At 39.5% G+C, this 19,259-nt stretch overlaps 1 protein-coding gene across 2 annotated transcripts in view; it reads left to right on the forward strand.

Annotated features, from left to right (window-relative positions):
* ITGA8 (integrin subunit alpha 8) overlaps window positions 1–19,259 on the forward strand; it is a 191,623-nt gene that overhangs the window by 59,967 nt on the left and 112,397 nt on the right. For both annotated transcript variants that reach the window (XM_075587420.1, XM_075587421.1), the window contains 4 exons: window positions 750–806; window positions 3,325–3,377; window positions 10,043–10,248; window positions 11,006–11,197. In XM_075587420.1, the coding sequence (XP_075443535.1) occupies window positions 750–806; window positions 3,325–3,377; window positions 10,043–10,248; window positions 11,006–11,197 (508 nt within the window). The remainder of the gene's footprint in view (window positions 1–749; window positions 807–3,324; window positions 3,378–10,042; window positions 10,249–11,005; window positions 11,198–19,259) is intronic.

The raw sequence follows: 19,259 nt of genomic DNA on the forward strand, positions 1-19,259 counted from the left end.
TTTTTTTCCAAAAGTGGACAGACTGCAATTGCACGAATTGTACTGTTGTACTATTGTAGCAGGGTAATTAAACAGAAGTACAGAATGTTCTTAAATATTTGGTATGTGCAGCAGTTTCATCAAACCTGTTAAGCAGCTGCGCCATTGAGCTAAAGCAAGTCAAGGAATTATGCTGGGTGAGGGTCGTTTGTAATTATTGATAAATAGGTTTGAGTAATGATTACACCAACATGCGTGTGGTCCACTGTGGGTAGTTTTTGATGCTTTTTTTTTAAAGAACTTATATTTTGTATATTGTATAAGGGAAAGAGTTTTTTTTATTTTTTAGATTTCACTGTTTTTCCTGAATTATTATATTATGTGAAAGGCCATAGGTCCTCAAACTGTGGTTCCTTGAGATTTCATACAGAAATGGGTTTCCCTGGAAACCCTCAATATTCATAACACGCTGTCTATTGTTACCAGCAATTATATGCTGATTTGTAAAATATGTTATGCACGCTATAAATATATTGCTAGGCAATGATAGGTACTGTCAGTATTATGGACCTCCATCTAATAGTTATCGTTGTAGTGGTCTGCGAAAAGGAAATGTTGGAAAACCACTCTGTTAGGCAAGAAAAGATAAGCACGTATCTGTGCAACAAGTGACTATAATATGAAATAGGTTATGATGTGCCCTATATATGTAAATTCATCCACTCATTCTATCCATCTGCATTGACAGGCTTAATGATTTTTCTTTCCAGGTTTCCATCATTAATTCTACAAATTTGACCTTCATTCAGAATTTCACTGGTGACCAGGTAATGAAGCAAGTTGTAGTGACTAAATAACAATATTCTGTCATGAACATTTAATTCAATAGCTATATATATGTACAGTGTATATATATATATTTTTTAAACTACAGAGGTTTACTTATCAAGGCATCTCAGCTACAAAACTGGTGCCACAGTACTTGGCTTATTAGTGAATTATATCTCATAAAATGCAATTGTATCTGTTTCTTTAGTCAGTACAGTGATTTCAAACCATTATTTTCAGGTGTGCTGTGTTAAATAGCCTGATTCGTTTGTATTGCATTAATACATTTTATAGGAACATTATGGTAACAATTGTATGATAACAGAAGGGCATAAGGAAATGTCAGCTGATGTGTTCATTGTTTAGTATCTATCATTCTTTATAAATGTTATGACACTCATTACATTTCTTTAACATATACACTTGAGAACTGTAGAAGAAATATCACCTGGGTCCCAGCACATCACATCACAGCTTCTTATTGGAAATCATAAATACAGTATTATGTAGATAAATTAAGCACAGTCAATGGTTTAAAATAAAAAATAAAAATCTTATTATTATTTTTTGGGTTTCTATTTCCATATTTAAACATAAAGGCCGATATTTGCTAAGCCACACTATTCCATAAGACACCTTTCTGGGCTATGAATGGGATGGTCATAAGGAATTGTCCGTAGATATCTTCATTGTTTATTAAAACTCAGCCTTTGCATGAGTACACAAGATGTCACCTACATCTTGCTTCGCTCTATATCACCATTAATGGTGTGATCGTGTAGATTTTGTTTGTAAGCAGTTTGTGTCTTAATAAGAAAGACGTTGTGGTCTTATTTGCCCGAACAACCCTAACTTGACAGAAAGGACCTGGGGCATATAGTACAATAGCAAATGTAATTACTAGCTGCTTGGTAAAGGAGAAATCCCCCCTAAATTAACCCCATTTTTACAGGATTGGAACCTGGGGTCCTCCAGAATTGAACCTCACTATTATCAGCTGATTCCCGAGATAATTACTGATGAAGTTACTGGTTTTACTTCTTGTTTTTTTTTAAAGGGAATTTAAATGGCTGTCTAATGGGATGCCACAACCAATGATGTTGTGGCTTCCTATTGGCCTGAGATCTGGCAGCCATTTTTATTTCCCTGTGGAGGGAGATTTAAACCCGGTAACTGCACTGGTAAATATGTCGGGCACCGCCCGCATATGGAAATAAAAACATTTGGCTCCCATCCTGCAGAAAATTGGGCATAAAACAAACAAAAAACCCAGGGATTGCTGCTCCTATATAATGAATAATGGGGAAAATGCTGCCTCGCAATATAAGTCATGAAACCTCATTGCTAATGATCATTTTTGTAACATAGTTTACTTTTAACAATGGAAATGTTGAAAATATATATATGATGTTAAAGTTAATGGAATTTTGAGAACATTTCCAAGTTGACAACAACATTGGTATTCAAAATGTATTAATTCTACCCGCAAAAACCTGCTGGTCATGAACAGGAGGTATTATTTCAAGTTTATTGTATGGGAAAACAGTACATTTTGTGTTTTCTCACTTCCAATAGTATTAATGACATACTGTAAGGTTGAAAATTGTAAATAAAATAAAAGAATATATGTATGTATATACTCAGTAACTTAGTAACCCCAGTCTTCACATTTTCCACAAGAGTACTGCTGGTTGTGACCTTACAGTATATGCAAAAGTAAAGAAAACAGCACCAACACAAATCCCTCTCTCTCCTTCATTTAATGCTGCAAAAAAAAAAACCCATCTCCAGTCCTCAAGTGCCCACAGCAGGCCAGGTTTTAAGTTTATCCCTGCTTCAGCACAGGTGGCTCAATCAGGTTGCTGAAGCAGGGATATCCTGAAAACCTGACCTGTTTGGGGGTCCAGAGGGCTGCAATTGGCCACCCCTGTTATAACCATTGATCATTTCTAAAACCCATGCTTTTCTAAGTGCTAGATGAATAAAGGAGTAGGATTTGACGGGATGTACATTGATGCTGTGTTATTTTTATGTTATGTAGCTCACATACCAGTGAACCCAACATGTGCAAGCTATACATGTATTCATACAATGGGAGGAATGAGGGAAATACATCAATCTTTGGTTGGCTAGGCCAGTAAAGCAGCAGTCTCATACGCCCAATTTACTCTTGGGTAATATGTTCGCAAGTCTGAGTGCATCTCGTTTCATTATAATAACAGGGCCAGTATAGTTAACCTGTCCTAATCTCCACCATGTTGCTATTCACATTGCTTTTTTCGGGTCACTGAAAAGGGCCTTCAGCAGCCAGGAAAGCGTAATTGTGCTACAAGGTTAAAGTGGTTTAAGATGCTTGAATAATTTAGATACATTTTCACTGCCAATCTAAAACCATGGTCACGTATTCTGATCCCAGTAAAGCGTCATTTTTATGCCGATGTCTTAACACTTTAACAACTATGTGTTTTAGGAGCACATAAACATTGTGAAAACTTTTCAATATGGTTTCATTTATAGATGGCGTCTTACTTTGGATATACTGTTGCTGTCTCAGATGTAAACAATGACGGGTATGTTAACACTATTCTGAAATGTTTGGTTAACTCCTAATTACCTCCCTACAGAACAGTGATTTTACTAATAAGGCTGTGAATATACTGCACTTCTCTTGTATTAAAGTTACTTTTATCAGTGGCAGTGGACTGCAAAGTTGATTCTTAATTTCTGCTTTCTTATTGCATTAAAAATGAAATACTCCATTTAATTCGAATGACTTCATCCTATATACAGTATTACAGGATGGTATGTCTGTGTAATGGTAATGCAAAATGTACAGGGTATGAATGTATGTAGAATTGTATTTATATAGTGCCAAGAATGTATGCAGCGCTTTGCAAAGTTACAATTCAAGGTAAACACATTGTAAACAATGGGAATAAATGCAATAGTATGTAGCCCTTTTTCTGACGCTCCCAAAGAGACTACGGGTACTGCACACACCTGTGGCTCCAGGAGATCTGAGCCTCCGCTAGCTGGGAGCCTGGGGTAACACTTATTAGCGCAGCGCCTCCACTTACCCAGGATCCCCGTTATGTGAGATTCCCCATGGCAAGAAACATAACAACACACATATGATTGTAACTGGTTTTTACTGTAACGCAATAATAACCTCTTTATAATGAACCGTGGCAATAACACATATCACATATACTTATACTATAACGCTCATAACACTAGTGGCTCGGCCACTCTCATCAAGAATAACGTCTCCGTCCTCTCACCACGTGCCCCACACACCGTATCCTTGTATGGTACTGTATTTGTATAGGCTCAGTCCTTTGGCCCCTTCACTAGTGTCCCCAAAGAGTTATACCTAAGGCGGGATCAGCGCCTGTTGGTGCACTTGATGTAAATAATACCTTCCGGTCACGGCGGTGACCGGCAACAGCTTAAAAAAGGATCCGTCGATCCGACACGTGTCCTCCAGATATCACGGTGTCCAGCCGTCTGGTCCCAGATGACTGCAACCGCCGCAACTCTGTGCTTTGTCTCTAACTGGTACTAGTCAACCTATGGTGACTTCAGGGATTCTCCTAGGGGCCTGCGGGGAAGAACTATCCTATGCAGGCGGGTCACGGACCCCCTGCACCCACACTACCTCTTCCTTCACCTCCCGGATCCCTTCTCACTATCTCCTCTCAATTAACTGCTGCAGCTGCACCGCTCACAACCCTGTGTCTTCTTGTCAGCGCACACAGCACTGCAGCTGTGTCACTGACAAGACTACACACATACACACCTAAATGCAGGGTCCCTACCTTAGGGGCCTTCCCTCAGAACCTACCCACTAACCTAGTGGGGAGTGGGGCCTATCTGGGACCTGGGGATAACCTGACCTGGTGTAGGAGCCACTTGCTCCCTACACCCTTCCTCCCCCTTCCTACTCCCAGCTCCAACTGCCGTTCCTAAGCCCACGAAAAGTATCTCTTTCCCTGCTCTAGGGAATCCTGGCCTCTCATTGGCCATTCTGGGGCACCTGGTGTATCCCTCCCTATGCCTCATGGGAACTGTAGTCCCGCGGAGGTGGCTGTAGCATTGGGGCCGCGTGCGTGCTTCTACTGCGCATGCGCAACTCCCTAATGTCCGGCGCAACTCCTGCATACCTTTTGCGCATGCGCGACCACTGCGCATGCGCGAGCAGACACAATGGCGGCCCCCGCTAGCCGGGTGCGCTGCCGAGACTCCCAGGACTCGGAGCGCTCCCTGCTCCGGCCCCCACCTTCTCTGCGTGCCGGCAGGTCCGTCGCTGCCCGCACCCGCTGCCCGGCACCCGCGACCGCTCGGTGCGCAGGCAAGGGGGTCTCTGGAGCTGAAAAGAGACCGGGGCTACAAGTAAATGACCACATAAGGCAAAAGGAGACCCTGCCCCGAAGACCTTACAATCTAAGGCTACGCTTATAGTGACGGTGACGGCAGGCTGTGGTTGCTGGAAAAATTAAATTGAGAGGACTTCCAGCGATCGCGACCTAGCCGTCACTCTGTTGCACGTCACGTCGTGCTTACTATAAGCGCACGTGATGGCAGCAATGCATTTGTTTTGAAGCGACGTCGCTGTCGCTGTCGCTGTCACTATAAGCGCAGCCTAAGTTGGGATTAAGTTATTGGTATGGACAAAGCAAAAGAATAACAAAAAGGGAGCTCGAGAGTGACAAGATAGGACACAAAAAGAAGTTGTCTGCAAATAATGAGTTGGCTTTTCATGGCACGATTTAGCAGTGTGAACACATTAATTGGGGAGTGCTGTAGGAGGCCTAGAAATTATTTCAAGGCTATATGATTTCAGTTAGTTAACCCCTTGAACTGATCTTATCAGTGTTTTTTTTTTTTTTTACACCCATAGAGATCCTGCCGCTACATTTATGGTCCAAAGATAAAAAGAAAAACATTAAATGAAACATTAAATGAGGCTCTCATTCTCTCCTGTCTTGATTACTGTAACCTCCTGCTGTCCGGCCTTCCTGCCTCTCACCGGTCTCCCCTACAATCTATCCTAAACGCTGCTGCCAGAATCACTCTACTCTTTCCTAAATCTGTCTCAGCATCTCCTCTGCTGAAATCCCTCTCCTGGCTTCCTATCAAATCCCCCATCTCACACTCCATTCTTCTCCTCACTTTTAAAGCTTTACACTCTTCTGCCCCTCCTTACATCTCAGCCCTAATTTCTCGCTATGCACCACCCCCACTCTTGCGTTCTGCTCAAGGATGTCTTCTCTACCCCCTTTGCATCTAAAGCCCTCTCCCGCCTTAAACCTTTCTCACTGACTGCCCCTCACCTCTGGAATGGCCTTCCCCTTAATACCTGACTTGCCCCCTCTCTATCCACCTTTAAGACCCACCTTAAGACACACTTGCTTAAAGAAGCATATGAGTAGCACTGTGGCTAATACTATACACAAGATACATAAAGTTTGGCCCCTGCAGAAGCACTTACCAGAATGGCCTCCTACTGTATCTGTACGTTCTCCCTACCTACCAATTAGATTGTAAGCTCTTCGGAGCAGGGACTCCTCTTCCAAAATGTTACTTTTATGTCTGAAGCACTTATTCCCATGATCTGTTATGTGTATTATTTGTTATTTACATGATTGTCATGTGTATTAGTATTGTGAAGTGCTATGCACATTAATGGCGCTATATAAATAAAGACATACCTACAATACATTTTGTCTTGTAATGAAATATAATGAGAATCTTTCAGAGATGCAGTTTGCACGTGACTTAGTGAGTCCTTTAATCAAGGCTTATGAAGTCTTGAAAGCTAATGTACAGGCTACATATATGAAGAATGTTTGCATCCTTCTAGGTTATGAATCCCTTATTTGATCAATCAGTAAATTAATGCAGAGAGGCTGAAGAACAGATACTTAATTTATAGATGCTATAGTTCAGGTACTTGATGTATAAATGCAATGGTACAAGTACTTTATGTGCAGATGCTATAGCACAGATATTGATGTATAGATGCTATAGTATAGGTTCTTGATATGTGGATGCTATAGTAATGGTACTTGATGTATAGATGCTGTAGTACAGGTACTTGATGCATAGGTTCTTGATATGTAGATGCTATAGTAATGGTACTTGATGTATAGATGCTGTAGTACAGGTTATTGACGTATAGATGCTATAGTACATGTACTTAATGTATAGATGCTATAGTACAGGTACTTGATGTATACATGCAACAGTACAGGTACTGTACTTGATGTATACATGCTATAGTACAGGTACTGTACTTTATGTATACATGCTATAGTACAGGTACTTGCTGTATTGATGTTATGGTATAGGTTCTTGATATGTGGATGTTATAGTAATGGTACTTGATGTATAGATGCTGTAGTACAGGTACTTTATGTATAGGTTCTTGATATGTAGATGCTATAGTAATGGTACTTGATGTATAGATGCTGTAGTACAGGTTATTGACGTATAGATGCTATTGTACAGGTACTCAATGTATAAATGCTATAGTACAGGTACTTGATGTATAGATGCTATAATACAGGTACTGTACTTCATGTATAGATGCTATGGTATAGGTACTTGATGTATACATGCTACAGTACAGGTACTGTACTTGATGTATACATGCTATAGTACAGGTACTGTACTTGATGTATACATGCTATAGTACAGGTACTTGCTGTATTGATGTTATGGTATAGGTGCTTGAAGTATAGATGCTATAGTAGAGGTACTTGATGTATAGATGCTATAGTACAGGTACTGTATGTATAGATACTATAGTACAGGTATTTGACATATAGATGCTATCGTACAGGTACTTGATGTAAATATGCTATGTTACAGGTAATTGATGTACACATGCTATAGTACAGGTACTGTACTTGATGTATAGATACTATGGTACAGGTACTTGATGTGTAGATGCTATAGAACAGGTACCTGATGTATAGATGCTATAGTACAGGTACTTAATGTATAGATGCTATAGTACAGGTACTTGATGTATAGATGCTATAGTACAGCTACTTGATGTATAGATGCTATAGTGCAGGTACTTAATGTATATATGCTTTAGTACAGGTACTTGATGTATAGATGCTATAGTACAGGTACTTGAAGTATAGATGCTATAGTATATGTACTTGATGTAAAGATTCTATAGTACAGGTACTTGATGTATAGATGCTATAGTACAGGTACTTGATGTATAGGTGCTATGGTACAGGTACTTGATTTATATATGTTATGGTACAGGTACTTGATGTATATATGCTTTAGTACAGGTACTTGATGTATAGATGCTATAGAACAGGTACTCGATGTATAGATGCTATAGTAGAGGTACTTGATGTATAGATGCTATAGTACAGGTGCTTGATGTATAGATGCTATAGTACAGGTACTTGATGTATAGATGCTATAGTACAGGTGCTTGATAAATAGATGCTTTAGAACAGGTACTTAATGTATAGATGCTATAGTACAGGTACTGTACTTCATGTATAGATGCTATGGTACAGGTACTTGGTGTATATATGTTATTGTACAGGTACTTGATGTATAGATGCTATAGTACAGGTACTTGATGTATAGATGCTATAGTATAGGTACTTTATGTATAGATGTTATGGTACAGCTACTTAATGTATAGATGCTATAGTACAGGTACTTGATGTATAGATGCTATAGTACAGGTGCTTGATGTATAGATGCTATAGTATAGGTACTTAATGTATAGATGCTATAGTATAGGTGCTTGATATATAGATATTATGGTACAGTTACTTGATGTATAGATGCTATAGTACAGGTACTTGATGTATAGATGCTATGGTACAGGTACTTGATGTATAGATGCTATAGTACAGGTACTCGATGTATAGATGCTATAGTACAGGTTCTTGGTGTATAGATGCTATAGTACAGGTTCTTGTATAGATGCTATGGTACAGGTGTATAGGTGTATAGATGCTATGGTACAGGTACTTCATGTATAGATGCTGTGGTACAGGTACCTAATGTATAGATGCTATGGTACAGGTACTTGATGTATAGATGCTATAGTACAGGTACTCGATGTATAGATGCTATAGTACAGGTACTCGATGTATAGATGCTATAGTACAGGTTCTTGTATAGATGCTATGGTACAGGTGTATAGGTGTATAGATGCTATGGTACAGGTACTTCATGTATAGATGCTGTGGTACAGGTACCTAATGTATAGATGCTATGGTACAGGTACTTCATGTATAGATGCTATGGTATAGGTACCTGATGTATAGATGCTATGGTACAGGTACTTCATGTATAGATGCTATGGTACAGGTACTTGATGTATAGATGCTATAGTACAGGAATCGATGTATAGATGCTATAGTACAGGTACTTGATTTATAGATGCTATAGTACAGGTGCTTGATGTATAAATGCTATAGTACAGGTTCTTGGTGTATAGATGCTATGGTACATGTACTTGATGTATAGATGCTATGGTAATGGTACTTGATTTATAGATGCTATGTTACAGGTACTTGTTGTATAGATGCTATAGTACAGGTACTTGTTGTATAGATGCTATAGTACAGGTACTTGATGTATAGGTGCTGAAGAATTCATGGCACCTTTCATTTCATATCAAACATATTTGAAAAAAGGAAACAAACTCAAAATCCCTTTTCTTGTGGAAATTAGACTGTGGATGAGTTTGGTTGGGAACAGATTACATAGGAAAGTCTTATAAATAGTAGTAGTAATTAGTGGTGTGAAGCATCATGTGATTAAGACCAACGATGAAGAACGTCTAATCAGCTTTGTGAACATAATAGACACATATGTTTAATTATAATGTATAAATATAAATACCATTTTTATAAGTCTGAGTTAGCCCATTATGTATACACAATTAAAATATTTTGGTTCTTACATTTGGGATAATGTCTCTAATTACCATCCGAATGACAGTTCACAAGTTGTACTGTAGGTTTCTTAAACTAAACTAGATTTGCAAAATAAATTATGCTTGTATGCGATAGTAATACTGTATATCCTGGAGCCTTTTTGGGAGAACTTCTACATATTCAACTGAATATATATTATATGTGGAGGCATATCTCTGTGTGTATATAGAATGTTGTATCACAGAACAGTAGAGCTTTATGAGGTGACTGATGGAATGTACATTTTCCTTCTCTTCCCTGTGCAGTTTGGATGATGTACTGGTTGGGGCCCCACTTTTCATGGACCGTGAATTTGAAAGCAAACCAAAGGAAGTGGGCCAGGTTTACCTATACTTGCAGGAAAGTGCTCTCGAATTTAGAGATGCCCAAGTGCTAACAGGCACTGAAGTGTTTGGCAGATTTGGCAGTGCTATTGCACATTTAGGGGATCTTAACCAAGATGGATACAATGGTAATTGTCATTTCTAACAGTAAACAGAAAGTATGTGTTATACGGCCATTACACATAGGAGATAATAATGCTTAATCACACTCTCATCATGCAAACGAACAAATAAATATTTAATACGGTAGCATCAGTGGTAGTGAAAAACAGGGGTACAAGAAAATGCACTGCATCATTCTTCAAGATACTATGATACACAATCCTGTCTACTACTATTTACTCTATTACTGAAATGTGTGTGTGCGTATGTATGTGACGCTCAATACATCTGTTTAACAGATATACTTGAAAACTGTAGAAGAAATCTCACTACGGTCCCAGCTCATCACATCACAGCTTCTTATTGGGAATCATAAATAATATGTAAATGCATCAAGTACAGTCAATGGATTTATTCAAAATAAAATCTTCATTTTAGTGGTGTTTCATATTTAAACATTACACCTTCTGGCACAGTCACTCAATTCACGCTCATTCCATTCCATTGGTATTTATCTTAATTGTATCTGTAAAAAAACCATGGACCAGCATAACTTTACCCAGAATCATTGTCTGCAGTTTAATCAGTGTACGATAGGACAATGGGATGAATAAAGCAGATTTAGGAACTGTGTGGTAGAGATGCAGAGGCGCATATTGGTGCTTTGACTTGGTTTCCTGAAACACATCAATTTAAAAAAATCGAAGACAATTTTCACGTAACAAAAATAATATTCTCTGCAATATGATAGTGTAGTGATGTTTTTTTTTTTACATTTTGCAGATATTGCAATTGGCTCTCCGTTTGCCGGGGAAGACAGACGAGGCAGAGTATTTATCTACAATGGGAATATCAATGGCTTAAATGCAAAACCTTCCCAAACACTGGCTGGACCCTGGGCCTCACAGTCTATGCCTGCAGGTTTTGGCTTCACTCTGAAAGGCGATTCAGACATAGACAAAAACGATTACCCAGGTACGTTATTTTTTTTTTAATGCTGTTTCTAAAAGGTAATTTCATCCTTCCAGTGTCTGGAAAAGGCATCATATCCACAATGTTCTTTGTAGGAGCGATGGTTAAGGAAAAGACCAGTCATTTATTCTTCAGTGTTCTTTACTTAAGACATTTAGACAAAACAAATACCCCATTTCCTGTCAAGAGACAGCAGGGACTTAAATATTTAAAGGTTTATTAACCAGAACCACATATTTACCATCAGAGGCGTGTAACACGGCGCTGGTAAAAAGTTTACCGATTGAGTTTTCTGTAATGCCAAATAGAGAAGCAATTTTGTATTTATATTTCAAAGTGGAATGCTAATTGGTGGCACTGAATGCCAAAATGTTTTTTTCTCATTTGCGCCCTACAGCTTCAATTATGAGACTAAATAATAATAATAATAATAATAGTAATAACGTTGTTTCATAAAGTGCTATGAAGCCATTAATATTGATACACATGATACATTTATGTTCAAAGAACCACAATGAGTGAATCATTCAATAAGGATTAATTAATATGGGTGCTATATATCAACTCAATCACCTGCGTAACGTGTCACTAGCAGGAAACTGTGTTTTCAGATCTTTTGGATTTTTGAATGCAAACTAGTGAAAATAACATTGATGCACCGAGACTCATGAGTTGGTATATCCCTTTATTATTGTACATGTGTCATGTTTCACCTGTGTCGCTCCTTTTATTGACACTCTCCAAATCATATGGGGGTGCACAGGGGCAAATCTGGAGCAAAGTACCTTGATACATTGATGCGATATGAAAATAAAATGCATCAGTTTTGCACCACCATGTCTTTGATACATAGACCTATATATGATTTTAAGACTCATTTTTAAGAGATCCCTTCCTCAATTCACAAAGTCCTCTGTCTGCAATATTAGGTGTTTGTCATTAGTCTAGTGTCTGCATCACTAATTAGTGAACCTATGAACCCCTTAGGGAATTATTAAATATAACTCGAAGTGGCCATTCCTAGTGTTTCAGACAAACCCCGTATTGACATCAAGTGATGTAAAGCCTCCGAAGTTGGGACCATTAGCAATTTAAATTAGACACAAAGTTATGGTGAGTAACAAAGTGCCAAAACCTTCCACCGTATAGTACTGCAGTACTTTAAATGTCACCCAGGTCAGGGGCGATAAACTCCAGTCATTAAGGTCTCCCCATTAGGTCAGTTGTTCAGGATATCCCTGCTTCAGCACTGATGACTCAATCAGAGTCTCAGTGGAAGACTGAGCCTGTGATTGAGCCACCTGTGCTGAAGCAGGGATTTATTGAGCTGGCATAGGCCATAGGGAGGCTAAATTAACCCCTAAGCAGCTAATGGGGTCTGCATCTCATTAGTTGCCCCATCTAGCAGCAAAGATGTTAATCATTCTTGAACAAAATTATTTCAACTAATATTGAATCATTTTTTTTCACTATAAATAAATGTTATATTAACAACAAGACATGCAGCCTGATATTGTAATACTTTATTTAACTAATTGACTGATTACCTTCTTAACACACTTTGTAAACTATTACAGGAGCCTTAAACCCTGGACGGGGTTATTCTATGCATCTTTAAAATGATTCCTTTAAATACATTTTTCCTGCATTCTGCATTAATTTAAAACAAAATAAAAAAATTAAAAAAACATGTAGGAGTAAAATGTATGAATACGATTACATTTTCATAATGAATTATGTAAATGATTTCTTATTTACCAATGGATATTATTTTGATGTAGAAATAAGTACATATATATTTAATACATACGTGTCAATATTTATTACTGGCTACCAGGGGGAACATGCATTCAGGTATTTCCCTCAAATTCCCACATGTCAATATCGTAACTGGTATTTTTTAAAACACTAAGATGAATAATTTCCTCTTTACTAATAAATGATGTGGTCACGGAGTGACATATTTGCTTGTTCAAGTAAGTCTCTTATGACCTAGTATGTTAACTAAATTGCAGTCTTTGTTATCAGATCTGACTTTTCCCTAAACATAGTAACCCTGTCTAATTCTATTAGCATTACTATTCTGCGTCCATCTGTGGACTCTACACGTGTGTGATTAGAAGAAATATAAAGGGTCCTGTCTTTCATTGTGATATATGAAATGCTCTGATTCGATCCTGACGTTTATTCTGAAAACTACTGTATTAAAGTGTAACGTTATCGCTCCCGGTGGCATGGCCAGTTAAGAAGGGTTATAGTTCAGCCAGCTACAGTACCTTTTGTTCAAAATGTTGCTCTCACAAATATTCTTCTCTGGCTCTATGCGGAATGGATAAGGTAAAATGTTATGCAGAGATGTGCTAATATCTTCGGATTTGTTTTGAAAATATTTTTACCATTTTCCCTTATTTTTGCGTTTTCATAAAATGTTTGTGAAGGATCACAATGCACCATTTCTGGATAAAATGACTGCCAAATTTAGCTTCTGACAGATTTTTGTGAAAATACTAGTATTCTGCACTTATTCCCTCACCTGCAGTCTCTGCAAGTCTCCCAACATACCACTTAGATTGTAAGCTCTCCGGGGCAGAGACTTACTTTCCTATTGTCTGACTTTGCTGCGCTTATTGTATTATTATGACTCCCTGTGTGGTATTGTCTTTGTGAAGCGCTTAGTACACTGTCGGCACTACATAAATAAAGATAGTGTATATATACATACAGTACATGTAAAAGCCATGTGACCTAGTTGTGAATGTGTTTTTGCTGCAAATTTTTGTTTAGAAAACCCCCCACGAAACAGCTAAGCTATAATGGTTGGGTTCAATCAACCTTTTGTGTTTACAACTTTCTGCTATTTGCGCAGATACTTATGTTTCTTTTTTGTAATGTACAGGGGGTCGTACAAAAAGTTCACTGCAATGTTTTGGCAATTATTTTCCTACGTTTCTCCAGTAAATGTCATTCAGATCTACTGCCAAATGAACTTATCTGTGTATTAAAATACAGTATTTAGCATAATTATTCATTTGTTTCCTTTCTAAGGGAATATATTCTTCAGTTCCTTCCAGCACGACCTCTGGAGTTGGTAAATTAGTTTTCACTGCCAAGAACCTTTTACTTTGTTGCTACTTCCTTCACCTCTCCTGTGACATTGTCCCATGAATCCTCAACCTCTTCAGTGCTGAAGTACAGGGCCGAAGACAAGGGGGGACAGCTGGGACTGCTGTCCTAGGCCCGTTTAGTCAAAGGGCCTGTACCCCCCGCCCACAACCCTAATATGTAGTGCCTTATCCGTGGACCCTTAAGGGCCTCCTTTCAACCAGACACTGGCAGGGTCTCTCTGACAGGCACCTGCTGCCGCCCCTGACCCCCCCCATATGGCAGGCCACTCTACTTTCCGAGGCTGCAGGTGGACACTCCGCTCCCCTTCGGTTGTGGCCCTCCATGGCCCTTAGGTCCCTATCTATACCTCCAGGCCCATATCTCCTTCTCCCCTTCCCATCAGCGAATACCTTATCTCCCCCCCCTTCCCCCACTCAGGGACTCCCAGTGTGCCATGGGGTTGGGGAGTTAAAGAGGGTCCCCTTCTCCTTTCATTTGTCCAGGGCTCCAATATTTCCGTTGGCGGCCCTGGAGAAGTATAAGAGGATAACATTCATTTATGGGAGAGTAGTAGGTTTTGTGTGTTTTCATCGCCAAATTAGAAAAATATATTGCTGATGTACTAAAGAAGGAAGAATCACAAAAATGTTGGCACTCCCAAGGTCCTTAAGTAAAGAATATCAATTTATTAAATGAAAACATCAACGTTTTGTCCATTCTTGGTCCAAGAGAGGACTGAAACGTTGATCTTTTTGTTTAATACATTTACTTAAAGACCTCGTTAGTGCCAACATTTTAGTGATTAATTCCATACACAGATTCCCCCCTGGACTTCGCTGGTCATGGCACCTTGTGGCAGTGTATACCTCCGTATTGGGCGTGCTCCTATCCAGGGATAAGGTACTAAAGAAGAAGAAGACACTAGCGAATTTCTTGAGTTGAGCCCGTACCACCAAGAATATTCCCGGATATAAGCCTCATTATATTGCTATACGTTCAAGCCCTCTTATTATCGTACTGTTTTACTACAGTCTGATTAACAAACTGAATGTGGCTCTTGGGCATATTTCTTAAGCAGACTTGGGGGATTTTTCAAACGGAGATGATGATGAAATATTATCTGAAAGCAAGATGAGCTACCACTGACACTACCAGTGTTAAGCGATAAAGCACCTTATGGTTGACTCATTTCATGGGCATTAATGTGTGTTATAACTTAGCACTGCTAAGTAAACATGGGCCTTTATCGTTATGATTTATTTATTTATAAAATGATTTACCAGGAAGTAATACATTGAGAGTTACCTCTCGTTTTCAAGTATGTCCCGGGCATAGAGTTATGATGACAAATACATGGTTACAAAAACATAGTTACATTAAGCGAACAGGGTATACAAGACATTGCATGCACAGTTAAAGATGATACATTTAATTGTACATTTGCCTGCACCCAAGTTCTGTTCTCTAGTACAGTATGCATCATCTCTGCTCTGTCTCCGTATGCTCCTTTGAAAATATGTTGCTAGGAAACATATATATTGAGATGTACATCGTATGTTCAAGTAATTTCTAGGATACAGAACAGAGTGACAAACTATTCTATAAACATAAGTGACAGCAAGAGTTACATTTGTATGAAATGAACATAGCAGTGAACTTTGCTAAGAGCCAGTATCTTTAGAGCCATCAGGTAAATCAGTCTGAAAAGTAAGAAGAGTTAGTTGTTTTTTTTAAACATGTGGACAGTTAACAGACATCTGGGGGATGTTCTTTGGAATATTGGTATGTACGGAGCTGTGCTGGAGCAAGTAGGTTCCCTCAGTAATCAAAGTCTATTGTAATTCTTGGCGATGTACCCATAATGCCTGTGCTCATGTACAAAAGATAAAGCCGATCCATTATTTAACCTCTTTAGCACCATACAGTCCCGAAGGCCACGAAATCACAGATGGGATTAACAGATGCGTCTAAAATGTGCCAATTTTGCGAGGTTAAAGAAAAACACGCACGAGTATTGCATTCAAAAACCTTGAAATGTAGCTCTTCTCTTCATGTCAAATCTCAGTTGTTCTGTGAAGGTTCCCCCCCCCCCTAGTAATGAGAGATGAGTTAACAATCAGTGAACTCCCTTGATACCGGAGGCTGCCAGTTAGTATAATGTAGGGAAATTATAAATAGCATTTTTGAGACATTGCAGGCAGTGGCAACTTTTATGTTTGCATATGTTCCTGGGATAGGCTGAAGAAAAAACTCAGAGCGCTTGGGATCACTTTGCTACTTGAAATAGGCTTAGTGTTGTCACTTTCAGTTGAGTCTCTTACACCAGATGCTCCTTGCAGCTGGAAAAACAGGGCAATGCACACAGTGCACAGCACAAGTAGTACCTACTGTATACAGGCATACCCCGCTTTAAGTACACTCACTTTAAGTACACTCGCGAGTAAGTACATATCGCCCAATAGGCAAACGGCAGCTCACGCATGCGCCTGTCATCACATCCTGAACAGCAATACAGGCTCCCTACCTGTACCGAAGCTGTGCGCAAGCGGGGAGACTATAGAGCCTGTTACAAATGCGTTATTTACATCAGTTATGCACATATATAATGATTGCAGTACAGTATATGCATCGATAAGTGGGAAAAGGTAGTGCTTCACTTTAAGTACATTTTCGCTTTACATACATGCTCCGGTCCCATTGCGTACGTTAATGCGGGGTATGCCTGTAGTGAAGGCTAGTAAACTGTGTGCTATGTAGAAAAGCTTTTTTCTATGTTTATCAAAGCAAGCAGTCTATAAAATAACTTAGGATTGGAGCCTGGTGATGCATTTAAATATCCTCACAGAAGATTTAGAAGATGGGAGGTACCTGTAAAGTCACGGTAATGCCTAAAAGTGGCCGCACCCCAAACTCTTTTGTAAATGCTGCACATTTATATTTTAGTTGCAACTCCTGTGTGTGGCAACCTGGCTTCCATATTTAAATAGCTACAATACCTACAATTACTTTGCAACAGGCCATTCTTTATAAATACAACTTACTACATCAATAGGTCTTATTTGCAGAAGTTCTGTTTTATGTCCCAGGATGGTTTTTGTATATTTTGTGCATTATTGTGGTTGAAAGAGTAAGTATGTACCGTATAGTACCCTTTATAGGGCTGCAAAGGTCATTAAATTAGTATCTAATAATTTAAAATAGTATCTAATAATACGAGGTATGACTTCAAGCTCCCAAAAGGAAACACGTTCTTGAAACAATTCTCGGCACCTTGATTCTGAATAGCCTGTTCCACCCCAAACACAAATACTCCCAAAATAAGTTCTCATAGGGAAAAGAGAAAAGAAAGATCCCGGTAACTATTTTAGGGGACGACCGTGTCCCCCTCTCCATCTGTGAGCGGGATCGGAATGGAAGTGGAGCCCCCTCCTCTCCGGTTCACATTATAATCGGTCTGATGTATTGGTGTCAAACTGATTTCTTTGCAGGCTGGTTAGGCATTTTTTGGGAAAACTCACAGTCTCTTCTTTAGGTGCCACACACACACACACACACACACACACACACACACACACACACACACACACACACACACACACACACACACACACACACACACACACACACACACACACACACACACACACACACAATGAATTGAAATAATTATTTGATTTATGAGCTAAAAAGCTTTAAATAAAATGTGATATTTTCCCAGCCATTTGAGCTAGTGGTGAGGTTATTGACAGTACTCGGCCAATTGGAAACTTTTGATAAATGATCTTCAATACCCTAATCATCAAATGAAATGATATCCTGCACACTTTCCGGTACAACCATTCCACCCTAAATCATAGAACTCAGTGACAATATAAGCTCACACTGAAAAACTTCAAAGAGACAATGAATGTACTGTATTGATGTGTATCATGCTGACTATATATAATCGGGCCGCTGACAGGGGGGCGGTGGGGGAGAATTTGGGACTCCTGTACTGGGCCTGGTGAATCAAGGGGCTCAGATACTCCCGCAGGCAACCCTAATGTAGTGCCAGATCCGCAGAGATGACTGTCAGAGCAGAGGGAGCCTGCTGGAAGGTGTTCGCAGAGGTGCCTGTCAGAGGAAGCATGCTGTGGGCCAGTGGAAGGGACCTCTGCAAGCCTCCTCAATCCTTCAAGCAGCAAGTAGGCACACTTGACTCCCCCCCTCTGCTTTGGGTCTCCCCTCCCTGCCCCCCAGGTATCTACCTATACCCCCAGGCCCATACTTCCTAGTCCTTCCTATCTTCTCAGGTCCACCCCCCCCCATTCCAGGTCCATAACTACTTGCCCCTCAGGACCATAACTCCCCAAGTTCGATAATGACCCCCTTCCAGGTCCATGACTGCCCCCCCTTCCAGGTCCATGATTGCTCCCACTTCTAGGTCTATAACTGCCCCCCCTTCCAGGTTCATAAGTGCCCCCCACAGGTCACCCCCCCCCCCCCCCCCCAGTTTTTGCACCGCTGCTCTATAAGACTCTTGGAATATGTTGTGTAAAAAAAAATCTTGCCTGGGTACAGTAGATTTGTCACAGGTTGTAATACCTTTCTGTGGACCAACAAGAGAGTGAAGATGAAATATACTGTAGCTTAGAAATGTCACATTTATTCTTTATGAGGGTTGTTTATTTATGCCGAGGCATGTTTGGCAGTAAATAGGAAAATGCACTGCGCTTGTATCAATTTTACAAATAGACTGGTAAATGCAGTCTCGCTGGTATTTTCTGACATATAATGATAAGTGTAGTGAGAGCACAAAGCATTTTATTCAATAGGCGGTGTTGTGAATGTAAGTAAATCAAACAGAATATATACAGATCTTGTGTATTTATTTTTTATCCATAAAACATTGTACCAGGAAAAAATACATTGCGAGTTACCTCACGTTTTCAAGTATGTCCCAGGCACAAAATAATGTTGA

This window comes from Ascaphus truei, chromosome 2 (assembly GCF_040206685.1).
Source record: "Ascaphus truei isolate aAscTru1 chromosome 2, aAscTru1.hap1, whole genome shotgun sequence".
NCBI classification, from domain to species: domain Eukaryota; kingdom Metazoa; phylum Chordata; class Amphibia; order Anura; family Ascaphidae; genus Ascaphus; species Ascaphus truei.